At 43.1% G+C, this 13220-nt stretch overlaps 1 protein-coding gene across 5 annotated transcripts in view; it reads right to left on the minus strand.

Moving 5' to 3' along the window:
- SIDT1 (SID1 transmembrane family member 1) overlaps positions 1 to 12824 on the minus strand; it is a gene marked incomplete at both ends in the record, with an annotated part of 85032 nt that extends 72208 nt beyond the window's left edge. For all 5 annotated transcript variants that reach the window (XM_082655381.1, XM_082655380.1, XM_082655378.1 and 2 more), the window contains one exon: positions 12612 to 12824. In XM_082655381.1, the coding sequence (XP_082511507.1) occupies positions 12612 to 12824 (213 nt within the window). The remainder of the gene's footprint in view (positions 1 to 12611) is intronic.
- Positions 12825 to 13220: the final 396 nt, after the last annotated feature.

The raw sequence follows: 13220 nt of genomic DNA on the forward strand, positions 1-13220 counted from the left end.
AACAGTATTATTTTTTAAATCTGGGATTTCCCAGTTGCTTCATCTTTCATCTTTATAGCTGTAACCTGTTTCATTTGAACAACGTCCTCCTATCCACATCTCTTCCAGGATGTTCACTTTGCTTGTCATGAAGTCTTATTCTTCCTGTTCATTAACTCTACTACATCTGGTAAAGGTCATTCAGTTTGACATTTCTCACGTAACTCCCCTCTGTAGATCTGTTGTTATTTTCTCCCATGAGCTCTGATTCCCTGGGCTATCAGCTACCTAGGGTCGTTGAGTGAACTCCAGAGGGGAGGAGCTAAATGTGAGGGGAGTTCAGGGAAGAAGGAGGGACTGGAAGGGTGGAGAGCCTCTGAGTTGACCATGCCCCTTTTCACACCCCTCCAGGGGTCCAGTCCCCGCCCATCTAATTTTACTTCTACCTTCCCGCCCCTCATCCACCGCCCCCCAGCCCCACTGTTCCTGCTCCCATCCTAACCTGCCGGCGTCTGCCCCGTGAAGGGGCCTGTGGGAAAGCAGGGACAGCTCAGGGTCAGCAGGTCAGCAGGCACAGTGGTTACCCTTCTCCACGCCAGCCTCCACAGACGTTATGCCGCGAGCCAGCCCACCCTGGGTGGGTACTGCTTGTTTCCTCCCTCCCGATGACGATGAGGCAGGGCAGGCAGCAGTACACCTGGGCCAAACTGAGGGAGGCAAAAAAGCACCACAAGAAAGCTCTCCTCCAACCTATTCCCTACCCATGGGCTCTTAGACTGAGGGTGGCCACGTGCCTCTCACCCCAAGAGCTGACCATCTTCTGTCTCTCCAGGCCTCTCACAGACTTTGCATTAGCTCCTCTGTCCCACTGCCCTCCGTCTGGCTTGAGGCATCTCCAGCCTTGGCTCCTGGGAGAGAGCCAGGGGCCTCTGTTGGTTCACCAACCTCTTAGGTATCTGCGTCTGCTCATCTCTGTGTGTGATTCCTTTTTCCTCTTTATCTTTCCTGTCTTTTTCTTTCTATTTCCTGCTTATATTCCTTCTCTTGGGAGGAAGAAAAAATTATAAAGAGGTAAAAATAATTATTTTATGGTTTGAGGCAGAACACAAGGATCTACTCCCTGGATTTTATTTATATGCTGAGTGATTGCACTGCAGGCATGTTTCTTCTAGAGCTATTCTGAGGCCTACTTAATTAATGCTCTAAAGATGGAAAAGCACTACAGAACTACGATGATTGTCAGAGTTATGATCTGATGTTTATCAGCTGTTGTTTTTTTTTTTTTTTTTTTTTTGCCGTACATGGGCCTCTCACTGTTGTGGCCTCTCCCGTTGCGGAGTACAGGCTCCGGACGCGCAGGCTCAGCGGCCATGGCTCACGGGCCCAGCCGCTCCGCGGCATGTGGGATCCTCCCGGACCAGGACACGAACCCCTGTCCCCTGCATCGGCAGGCGGACTCTCAACCCCTGCGCCACCAGGGAAGCCCTATCAGCTGTTTATTTCTGTAGTGGTATTCATTGCCAGACCGGTGCCATTTGTAATTTTAAATAAGTATCGGCAGGATATAAGTATTACCTAAAGAAAACTGCTTTCTAAACAAGACAAAGCCAATCATCTGCAAACATCATCCCCTTCAAAATCTTCAAAGATAATTTCCTGAGACTAGCAGAAGCGGCCTCAGGGAAGGCCATATTTCAGAGACACAACTATTTCTAATCATGGAGTAAACACTGTGGCCAAGATGATATATATGACTTGAATTCTTCTCTGGTGCTCGGGTAAGATGTTCCTCTTTAAATGGGCAAAGATAGCCTGCAGTAGCCCAGATTTGCTCCCTTTGGTCCCTGATCACTTATGTCTGGGTCCATGTAGATATCTTCCAACAAATGTCCTAGCTAGAGAACACCCCATGAAAACTTTTGGTGGGGTTGATTTGGGGGCTGCCCAGAATCCAGATGCCTTGCATGTTTTAGAGGAACTTCCTCCCCTCCACACCACTGTGTGAGTTTTGTGGGAGGCAAGGCTGCCATAGGGGGCAGGTACAGGACCCACGCTCAGAGAGTTGGATGCTCCCACTTGGTACTTTCAACAGTGATTAAATGATACAAAGATGAAGGAAGAGTTTAACACTCGCTGTCAATGGTGACATCAGTAGGGACCATGACAGCAGGGCCCAGGGGTGACCATGTCTAATGGCAGAGGAGGTGGTAGTGGCTAGGTGAGCATCCTGGCCACACATTCCTGCTGCATGACTGTTGTTATAATTTCTTGCAGTGTATTCTCTCTTGGTCCCCATACTGTGAGCTTAGGAACTCAGGTTGGGTGCTATCCAATATCCTTCTAGTAAATTCTTTTTCTCCTTATGTTAGCCAGTTGATTTCTGTTGCCTGCAGCCAATAACCTTGCCTGACCCCACACCCTCTTTCCTTCTCTGTCTACTTCATTCATAGCCCACAGCTAACTTGAGCCTTACTGTCCACAGATCTCCCCAAACCATCTCTGCACACCCAGACTTCACTCTGTTTGCCTGTTTCCTTATCCCCCACTTTTTATCCCTTTATTACCCAGATAAACATTGTCCTTCTCCTAGAAACCTATAATTCCTCCACTCTGGTGAAGACCGTGCAGGGAGAGAGTGGGGACGAATACAGGATTCCTTTTTTGCAAGTATTAGAGAGGATAAAATAAAACTGTGAGCATTTACGTGCTAATTTTGGGGGGAGCATAACGTACACCCCCAGTTACACAAATTAAAATAGTTGTGAGTCACTTCGTCCACAAAAGGGCAGTTAGATCTAAAGGGACAGAAAGAGTCAGTCATTCTTGTTTGCTATGGCTTATCTTCATAGCTATTTAGTGGGGATCCAGAAATACCAGTTCTCAGGATTAATACTGCCCTAGAGGAACATATAGGTTAACTGCTTAGGTCTCCAAGCTGCCCTATGTCTGGCACAAAGAAGGAACCCAGCATTAATGACAATAAAGCACAAAAGAGATGAAGACTGGTCCACAGGGTGGTGGGTGCCTGTGACTCTGTGAAACACTGAAGGAAATCTGTCACATTCACCGTTTTCCTTAGTGTCAACTCTGCTTGCCTGACTTAACACAGGCAAATGGATGCCTGGATGATCCATGGAGGAAAAACAGAAGTGAAAATCCTCTTGTTTCAGCTTTCAGTAACTGTAAGGGAGTCAGACATAAAGCTCTTAAACTGTATGATCAAACAACCTGACTGTGGAATTATGACTATGGTATTTAAACACTTTTATTGTTGTTGATAAGCATAACAGATGTGCTCTTGTGGGAGGTTTAGTAGAAATATCCGAGGAAATGTCCTCAGGAACCTGAGTTATGTTCCTGGCTTTGCTTCAAACTAGTTGTATAATTTGGACAAGTAATTTATTTTACCAGCTCTGTTTTCTCTCCTTTTAAGAGAGAGGAGATTGGGTAATTTAAAAGGTCCTTTCAGCTCTTAAGTTTAAAATACAATTACCTCTTTCTTATGGTTTTGAGGGATATATATATATATATTTTTTTTTTGTGGTATGCGGGCCCCTCACTGTTCCGGCCTCTCCCGTTGCGGAGCACAGGCTCCGGACGCACAGGCTCAGTGGCCATGGCTCACGGGCCCAGCCGCTCCGCGGCATGTGGGATCTTCCCGGACCGGGTACAAACACACGTCCCCTGCATCGGCAGGCGGACTCTCAACCACTGCGCCACCAGGGAAGCCCTTGAGGGATATTTTGTGTTTCTTTTATTGATAGAAAAAATAGAAAAAACATCACAAATGCAAGCCCAATGACACACTTCTGTAGCTAAGCAGACTTGACAAAGAAAATCTTGACATGAAAAAAAGGAAATAATGGTACATGAAGTCAAAACAAATATATACTGATTGCCCAAATAATGTATGCTCTTCATCCTCCACTGTTGGTATTATTAACTTTCTATAGCAAAACCTTAAAAACTGGGAGACCGGCTCTGAATCAGGAAGGAAGGAACAAAACATATCTCCTGAGATGAAGAAGAAAGAATATTTTGCCAGTAGCAAAGCTTCAAACGACCAGAGAACAGGAAGAACCTTGATGGACTGACAGTGTTCACAGAAGACTGGAAAGACAAAAGGGATGGAAGAAGCAGAGAGACAAAAGATACATAGAAAAAAGGAGCAACAAGAGAATGGTAGAGATCGGAGATGGTGGTAACAGAGGGGAAGGTTGGGAACAATGGTAAGAACAATGAGCACCCAATAAAGAGTTGCTTCAAACTCTTTAGTCCAAGATAGGCTATAAATGTATACACACGTACGCAGTACTATAATACTAAAAATATAGGGTGGCCTTTTCAACAAATGGTGCTGGAACAGCTGGATATCATATGCAAAACAAAAACAAAAACCAAACAAAAATTCTAGACAGAGACCTTACACTTTTCACAAAAACGAATCCCAAATGAATCAGAAATCTAAACGTGAAATTCAAAACTATAAAACTTCCAGAAGATAATATAAGGAGAAAATCTAGGTGACCTTAGATTTTATGGCAGACTTTTAGATACAACACCAAAGGCATGATCCGTGGGGAAAAATTGATAAGTGGTACTTCATTAAGTTAAAAAATGTCTGCTCTGTGAGAAATGCTATTAAGAGAATGAGAAGACAAGCCCATAGACAAGGAGAAAATATTTGCAAAACTTGTTTCTGATAAAGGACTGGTATCCAAAATCTACAAAGAACACTTAAAATTCAACGACGAGGAAACAAACAATCCAGTTTAAAAATGGGCAAAAGATCTGCAAAGATGCCTCACCAAAGAAGATATACAGATGGCAAATAAGCATATGAAAAGATATTCAACTGTATATGCCATTAGGAAACTGCAAATTAAAACAATAAGAGGGCTTCCCTGGTGGCGCAGTGGTTGAGAGTCCGCCTGCCGATGCAGGGGACACGGGTTCGTGCCCCGGTCCGGGAAGATCCCACATGCCGCGGAGCAGCTGGGCCCGTGAGCCATGGCCGCTGAGCCTGCGCGTCCGGAGCCTGTGCTCGGCAATGGGAGAGGCCACAACAGTGAGAGGCCCCCGTACCGCAAAAAACAAAAAACAAGATATCATTCTACACCTATCAGAATGGCTAAAATCTAAAGCACTGACTACACCAGATGCAGATGAGGATATGGAACAACAGGAACTCTTCATTCATTGCTGGTGAGAGTGCAAAATGATACAGTCCTTGTGGAAGACAAGTTTGACAGTTTCTTATAAAACTAAACATACTTTTACCGTATGATCTAGGAATTAAGCTCCTTGGTATAAACCCAAATGAGATGAAAACTTATGTCCACACAGAAATCTGCACCCAAATGTTTTTGGCAGCTTTATTCATAATTGCTAAAAATTGGAAGCAACCGTGATGTCTTTCATAGGTGAATGGATAAATAAACTATGGCATATCCAGACAATGTAATATTATTTAGTACTAAGAAGACATAAGCTATCAAGCCATGAAAAGATATGGAGGAACCTTGAAAGCATATTGCTAAGTGAAAGAGGCAAGTCTGAAAAGGCTACATGCTGTATGATTTCAACAATATGACATTCTGGAAAAGACAAAACTATAAGGAGAGTAAAAAAAACCAATTGGTGGTTGCTAGGGTGTGAAAGAAAGGAAGAAGGGATGAATAGGTAGAGCACAGGGGATTTTTATGGGAGTGAAATTATTCTATATAACTCACCATAATGATGGATATATGACACTATGCATTTCTCAAAACCCATAGAACTGTACAACACCAATAGTGAACCTAATGTAAACTGTGGACTTTAGTAAATAATAAAGGCCAATAAAATATCAATATTACACCAATATTTGTTCATCATTAGTGTACCACGCTAATGCAAGATATTAATAATGGGGAAACTGTGTGAATGGGGGAGGGTGGGGAGAGGATATATGGAAACTGTCTGCACTTTCTGCTTAATTTTTCTGTAAACCTAAAACTACTTTGAAGAATAAAGTTTTGTTAAAAATATGTACATATAGGGGACAGTGAGGAAGCAAACAAAGTTGAAAATCTTTTGCAGCCAAGGTTAGGCAGAGGGAGAGGTGAACTTTTATCTATACTTTTAAATGTCCACAGTATCAATTGTAAGTTCCCAGGTAGCCAAAGGATGTTTTTACTCAGGACAACATGTTACTTGATGATGTTAGATAAGCTTTAATTTTGCCACCATTTTTGGAAATTAAGTATTTTATTCAAACACTTAAGAGTCTAACCAAAACATAGGTGATCTTCACTTTTAAATAACCAATACTTTCATAATTACATAGTGACGCCCCTGGCCATCCTTGGGATCAGCTGTAGAAGGCTGGGTCCAAAATAAAGTTCCTTAAAATTATGGATTGAAAACTAGCTCCTCAAAACCTTTTCAGTGGTCCAAATAAGAGAAAATTTCCCACTTCTTGGGAGCTGTGACAGGGAAGTGGATTCCTACAGCTTTCTTATCAGGAAAGAAAACTCATATTCAACTTTCACTGGACACATTTTTCAATATAAGACAACTTCAAGCCACCTTTACTCTTCTTGTTAAACTAACTGAAAAATCCCCTGTTGAATCTTGTAGCAAAATTAACATCTGCGTATAACTTCTTCCCAAGAGTAAAATCAATTTCTTTGGCTATTACTGTCACTTCAAATAAACTGAGGGGATGAGGGGAATAAGAATTTGAAGTAATTAATTATTACAGCAAATTTATTTTATTAATAACATTTACTATATAATTTAAATTTGCTATATAACATTCAGCTTTGCTTTTCAGGAATGGAGCACTATCTTTTAACATGTAAATCAACTGCTTCTCCTATCTAATTTTTACACACATTCTTATATATAAAAACCGAAGGATCTTAGGCTGAGGACTTAATAGAATACAATGTTATTCTTATTGCTGACCTTAGGTTTTAAGCAAAATACAGGTCCTTAGGTTTTGTTTTGGTCTGCATCGCCAACTAATGTACTGGAAGACCTCAAAGTTTCCATTTTCAAAATGTCCAAGTAAAGAAAAGAAAGATCAATGTTTATAATTTTTTTTTTTTAGCAAAATAGAAAAGACTATATTGTCTGGCAGCCCGTGATGTATTTGATATTTTTCTTAGCAAACAAGCAGAAAGGAAGGTGAGGCCCCAATTCCAATAGCTCATTCGATGTGCCTTTAAATCATCAACGCACCATCTTGGTGTGTTGACATGAACTTCAGTCAGCTCCAGCGTTAAACAACGCAGGAAGAGCTGGCTAACATACTCCGGGGTGCTGCATGGCAACGTGTTATAACATCGACAGGGTGTGGTTACTTCTATCTGAAATGAAGAAAGAAACGCTGGCACTTCTAGCAGCAAAGAGGTTTCACGGTATCTTCAAGTCCCTTGGTCTTTAAGATTCAAGCTAACAGTGAGGAATGACATAGGAGATACATCTGGTAACACATTGAAACCAAATCAGGAAAGGCAGAAAGGCTGAAAATCTCGATGAACTGTATAAGAACCTAAAACACCCTGTCAGAAGGGACCATCACAGCAGTAAAATCTACACAAAACAAAATAACAACTGAAAAACCAAACCCAACACTACAGCAAGCTTATAGACATGGCACTCAGCAAGAAACAAAAAGGAATTGAAAAACAAGTTCAGCACAAGTAGCAAAGGTAGAGGTCCATTGTACAGTTTAGCATATGATTATCAGGTCAGGGCAGGCAGAAGATGGGCCGTGCATAAAATCAGACTCATAACTGGAGTAATGTCAGCCCCTAAATACCCTTATGACATGTCAATACTCTTTTCTCAGAGCCACGCAGGAAAATGTGAGAGGTGACTCTACGGACTGAATGTTTGTGTCCCCACATCCCCAAATTCATATGTTGAAGCCTAATCCCCAGGGTGATAGTATTTGGAGGTAGGGCCTTTGGAAGTTAATTAGATCATGAGGTTGGAGCTCTTGTGATGAGATTAGTGCCCTTATAATAAGAGACAGGAGAGAGCTGGCTACTCTCTCTGCTCTCTGGGCCACATGAGGACACATCTGTAAGTGCTGTTTACAAGCCCAGAAGCCAGCTCTCACCAGATACAGGTCTGCTGACACTTTGATCTTGGACTTCCCAGCCTCCAGAACTGTGAGAAATCAATGTTTGTTTCCTAAGTCACCCAGTCTATGGTACTCTAACAGGCTGAACTGACTGAGACAGTAACCAACCACCCAGGTAATGTGCTAATGAGATGATTCTTCCCAAACAAGCACCAGTCCAGTTCAGTAAGGAGATGTGGGAGGACAGCAGAGGAGGTTCCTCTGCCTCATTTTGTAAAGAAAACGGGGAGAGTACCTACGACTTGGAGAGAACTGAGGCTATTGCATCAACATTTTTAATTCTTCTAAGTAGTAATGTATACAGCTAGAAGTTACCCCTGGAATGTCCTGTTCATGAGGACTGGATAGGCTTTTTCAGTCTGTATCTGACAGGCTGGTATAACTGATTCTAGATACTGGTTGATATTAATAAAGCCAAGATTTGTTCCTTAGGCATAGACAACTATATGTCATTAAAAGATAAATGCCTCAGTGTAATAAACAAAATAAAAGAAATAAGTCCAGAGAAACATTTCAAATTCAAAAATCTATGGCAAACAATGAATTCTGTCACTGAAAGCCTCAGAGAGGACCTCTTGCTGGGTCATGGTTAGATTTTTATTTAAGGGCTTCTTATCAACATCTAGCTCAAATATAAACATCTTATTATTGTCACCACGTGTCTCTACAAGAGTATTCTCATTTCCCAATAAACCTGCTTTTATGCCCTCTGTCCCAGTCAAACCCATCCCTGACAATTTTCTCAACAAGGTGATTTCCTTCTAGTTTGGTCCCAGCCCTTGACACAATGAAACCCTATGCCCCTTGAAAGGAGTCTCCAGACACTTCCCCTCCAGGGACTGAAATGAACCACAATCTTGCCTGACCTGTACCTTCAATCGTTATTTTCATTATCCTTCTTTAAACCAGTCACTCCATTCCTTCAGGGATTTTTCTTTTAACGGTAACTTGGTATTTACATTACTCTCAGCCTGGAAGGCATGTGAGACTTTTCCAGGTGCTAGCTTAGCTAATTAGCATGACACATTTGGCTAAACAGTTCTCCAAGACAGCGTTTGGTACGGAAGATGCAGTGGCTGACAGGAGAGGTTAGGAACAAAGTCTCCCACAGAGGTTTCCTCTCTGCACCAAAGCTTAAACTTAGAATAGTCTTTCTCCTCCAAGCTGAAGGAAAAAGAATGGCAAACATACCAATGGCTTGAAGCGAAAAGGGAAGAAGATTAAAACGAAAAAAATTAGTCTTTTTTTTCCTAAACCGAATTCTTTTTTCTCCTTTTTTTTTTAAAATGCACTTATCCACATTGTTTTAATTTTTTCTTCCTTTGCTTACAGCATTATAGTCAGTATTTGCAGACAGTGTCTTTATATGAAACATCCGGTGTAATTTTAATGATGATTAGTCTTTTCCAAAAGAAAAATCTTTAAATAAAATGTACTTAATTGAGAAAAACTTGTGTGAAGTCAAGATTTCTGGAGAGCTGCTCTCTGGAGAGCTAGATGCTACGTGAAAATTAGGAAATAAAATTTGTGTTCATTGGAAAAGAAATGGGAAGCATTTGAAAAAGAGTTCAGGAAAGTCTTCTTTTTATAATGCTCTGTAGTGTGAATTTAATGATTTCATGTGCTACATGTCCATTAGTGCCAATATAAACCCTGTTATATGTATTTCATTCAATATTTTTCAGTTTTCCAATTAAGAATACACCTATGTCTAAACCAAATTCTTAGTTGCACTGAAGACAGGTAGATGGGAAATGACATGTGCAGGGGAGAGAGCCCTGACCAAGACTTTGCTCAGGTTAAAGGAAAAAGGTTCTGCTCTTGGGCTCATAGCTCTTTATTTAGCAGAGTTCTTTAGTGAGTTTGGGGTTGGTCATGGAGGCAAAACTGCTTGACGTGAGAGAATAACAAAAATTTAGAGACTGAGAGCACAACATTTGGGGTGAGGGGTGGCCAAGAAGATCGTGACAAGACAGGGCCTGAAAAATAGTGCCACCATCCTGATATTTCTCCTGGTGGAGGAATAGCTGGTAAATTGTTATGACAGTGTTGCTTAGATTTCTGGTTTAATCTATCACCTACTCTGTGCTGTTCTGCAATTCCCTTATGTTACTCCAGACCTTCAGTAAAATTCTGCTATATCCAACAGGATTGTGTTCATGGTATTAGAAGGAGGGGGCGCTGGTCTCCAACATGAGGCAAAAGGAACCAAGAAGAGAGGAGGCCATCAAGAGAAACAGAATAATGGTTTGGATGGGCAGGCCAGAACAATGCCATTTCTGGAGAAAGCAACTGGAATACAGGACTGGAGGGAGAGAAGGGCAATTTTCCAAAGTAAATTGATTGAGGATTCCACTGTCTTATTTGCACATTAAAGAGAAGTTTCAGAAGGCTGTAAGATTTGAGGACATCTGGTTCATATTATTGCATACTGGCATTAAAATAATTAAAACACTTGAGTTTTCTGCTAGTCTTAAGGTTTCCAACTATATTTCTCAGACTAGTAAAATTTAGGGACTGTCAGCTTTTTATTGTATTATGCAAAGATATTTTAAAAACTAATTATCACCATTGTTTCATAAAATAAAGAGCATTTTAACATACATACAGGCAAAATGGAAAGAGCATAATCCCAGAACAATTTTTTAAAATTTTGTTTTTATCTGAAATGATCTCACATTCAACCTACTAAAAAGTATATTTTATTTAGGTTTAGCTTAAAGAATCCTTAAATCTTTTTTCAACTATTTATTCATTTTTTCAAAAACATTAGTAAACCTGTTATGTGTCAAGCACTGTGCTAGGTACTAGGGTATAGATATGGACATGACTCTGCCCCCATCCTCAATATCTCACGGTTTTCTGGGAAAGTCAAGTAGGTGACCCTAACTGCAAACAGTGCAACATGTGCTGAGGTAGAGGAACTCACTGAATACTGCAGCCAAAAAGGTCCAAAGAACAGTAAAAAAGCAGTCACTGTATCTCTAAGCAGCAGTGTAAGAAATACTAAATCCTGATGTAAGGTCTTACTTTGCACACATCATTTGAGTTTCCTTACCAATGATTTAGGGGGAACCTGGCAGTACACCCCAGCGATCATGGGGTTTTTCAGACATTTATTTATTCTGAGCCAATAACAGGGCTGGGAACACACTTCAGGTGCAATGTCAGCTGGTCCATACAGCACACAGAACTGGAAAAGGTGGGTTACAAGGAATGTGGGGAGTAAAAACTGACCCCCCCCGACTTGTCTACAGTGGAATGGCTCTGCACACAGTCACTCTGCTTACTTCAGGAGTACAACCTAAAGGTCAGCGAGGGACAGGACAGGGTAAGAATATGGTGACATGGTCCATGGTGAAGACCAAGCTTAGGATCTGGTGCCAGACTGGAGATGGTGCACTTGCTCAGTACACACACTTGGGAAATGTGTGGGAGTGGTGATGGGCACACTGGTCCCTCTTGGCTAAATACTACCCCAAGCTACCAGGTTTCTGAGTTTTGATCCTAAGTGAGAGTTAGGGAGGCATATCATGGTATCCCAATCATCTGGTTCTGGAATTTCCCCAGTGAGTGGGGAATGCTGGCATAGTAAGGGATAGATATACATTCATACACATGTATACACATATATACACATTCATTCACATACATTCCTGGGAAGAAGATCTAGAGGCAGGTACACTGGGGAGTTTTCTCTTTTCTCTGTGCCTCCTATTAGAGGGGAAAAGCTAACTGTATGCATTTTCTTACATTATACAATCAGAGTATATGTGTCAAAGGGGGTAGTTGCTGGAATAGTCCTTTCCTTCCCTTGTCTCAGCTCAAGTTTTGTCACAAATAGGTCTAGAACTTTCACTAAATTATCCATCCTTGTATAAAATCAAAACCTCGATAAATCGGCTGATGGCTGCAGTTCCAATATCTTTGGCCGGGTCTTCTGGCTTCTCTGAAGCACAAACGTGTGACAACGGTACAGAAACACAGACAGTGACTCTTGAACACACAGAGGTTCTGCAGCTTGGTCTGTTCTCACACATTCCCATTTTAGATTCTGAGCAGCTCTCCCTCCCCATGTGCTATGAGATAGAAGTCTGGCAGAATCATCCAAAAAAGATGAGGTTCCTTCCCCGCAGGGGATTAGGAACAGAAGTGCGGTCCTTTCCCTCCTCAGCCTTAGAAATCGTGACCTCCCTAGAGAAGGGCCCAGCAGGGGGCCAGGACCCGCAGACGGTGCGGGGAACCAGCGCCCCTGCAAAGCCCAAAGATGCTAGAGACCAGGCCGGGAAGGCGCGAGAGGAGACGAAGGTGTCCCCGAGGCCGGTAGGGGAGGATGCGGCAGCTTGGGCAAGGCAGTGATTGCTTTGAAGGAGAAAGGGAACGAGGGTCCCTTGGTCCCTGTGGTCTCCCGAGGTCGATTCCCCAGGGACCCAGAGCAGCGACGGGGCTCTGAGGTCTGGCAAGTTCCTGGGAGCGAAGGGAGCGAGTGTCTTACCTGGCCGGGCTGGCTAGTGTAGTTGAAGGAGTAGATGTTCTCGGTGCTGAGGCTCACCACCCCGTTGTAGATGCGATCGAACTCAGCGCCCCTGACGGGGTCGCGGGGGTCGTGGCGCCGCGCTAAGGGTTGCGCGGGGAGCCCGGGTGCAGCCGGCGGCAGAAGCCAGGACAGCGCGCAGAGCAGCGCGCAGAGCAGCGTGCAGCCCCGCATGGTGGGCGCCGCGTCCCAGGGGAGGGGGCGAGCGAAGACCCGCTCCTTCCAAAGCCCCTTGCGGGCCCCGGCGCCGGCTGCAGCGCAGCGCAGCGCAGGCGATGCCCGGCAAGCCCTGCCGACGAGTGCTGGCAACGCGCTGGCGAAAGGCTGATCAAATATTGGTGCAGCCTCCTGGGGTCTCCACGGAAGGTCACGGGGCGGAGGTAGGGGGTGCAGAAGATAGGGGGACCGGGGGCTGCTGCTTTGCTTGCCGGCTTCTAAAGTCCGTTTCCTTCCCCCTTTCTCATTTCTGAGAATTCCCCAGCTTACCCAGCCAGAATTTCAACCATCTCTTCCCCCTAAACCTCAAAAAAAAAAAAAAAAAAAAAGAAAGAAAGAAAAAAATTGCGTTGG

Source organism: Grampus griseus (genome assembly GCF_964374135.1).
Source record: "Grampus griseus genome assembly, chromosome: 5".
In the NCBI taxonomy this organism is placed as follows: Eukaryota; Metazoa; Chordata; class Mammalia; order Artiodactyla; family Delphinidae; genus Grampus; species Grampus griseus.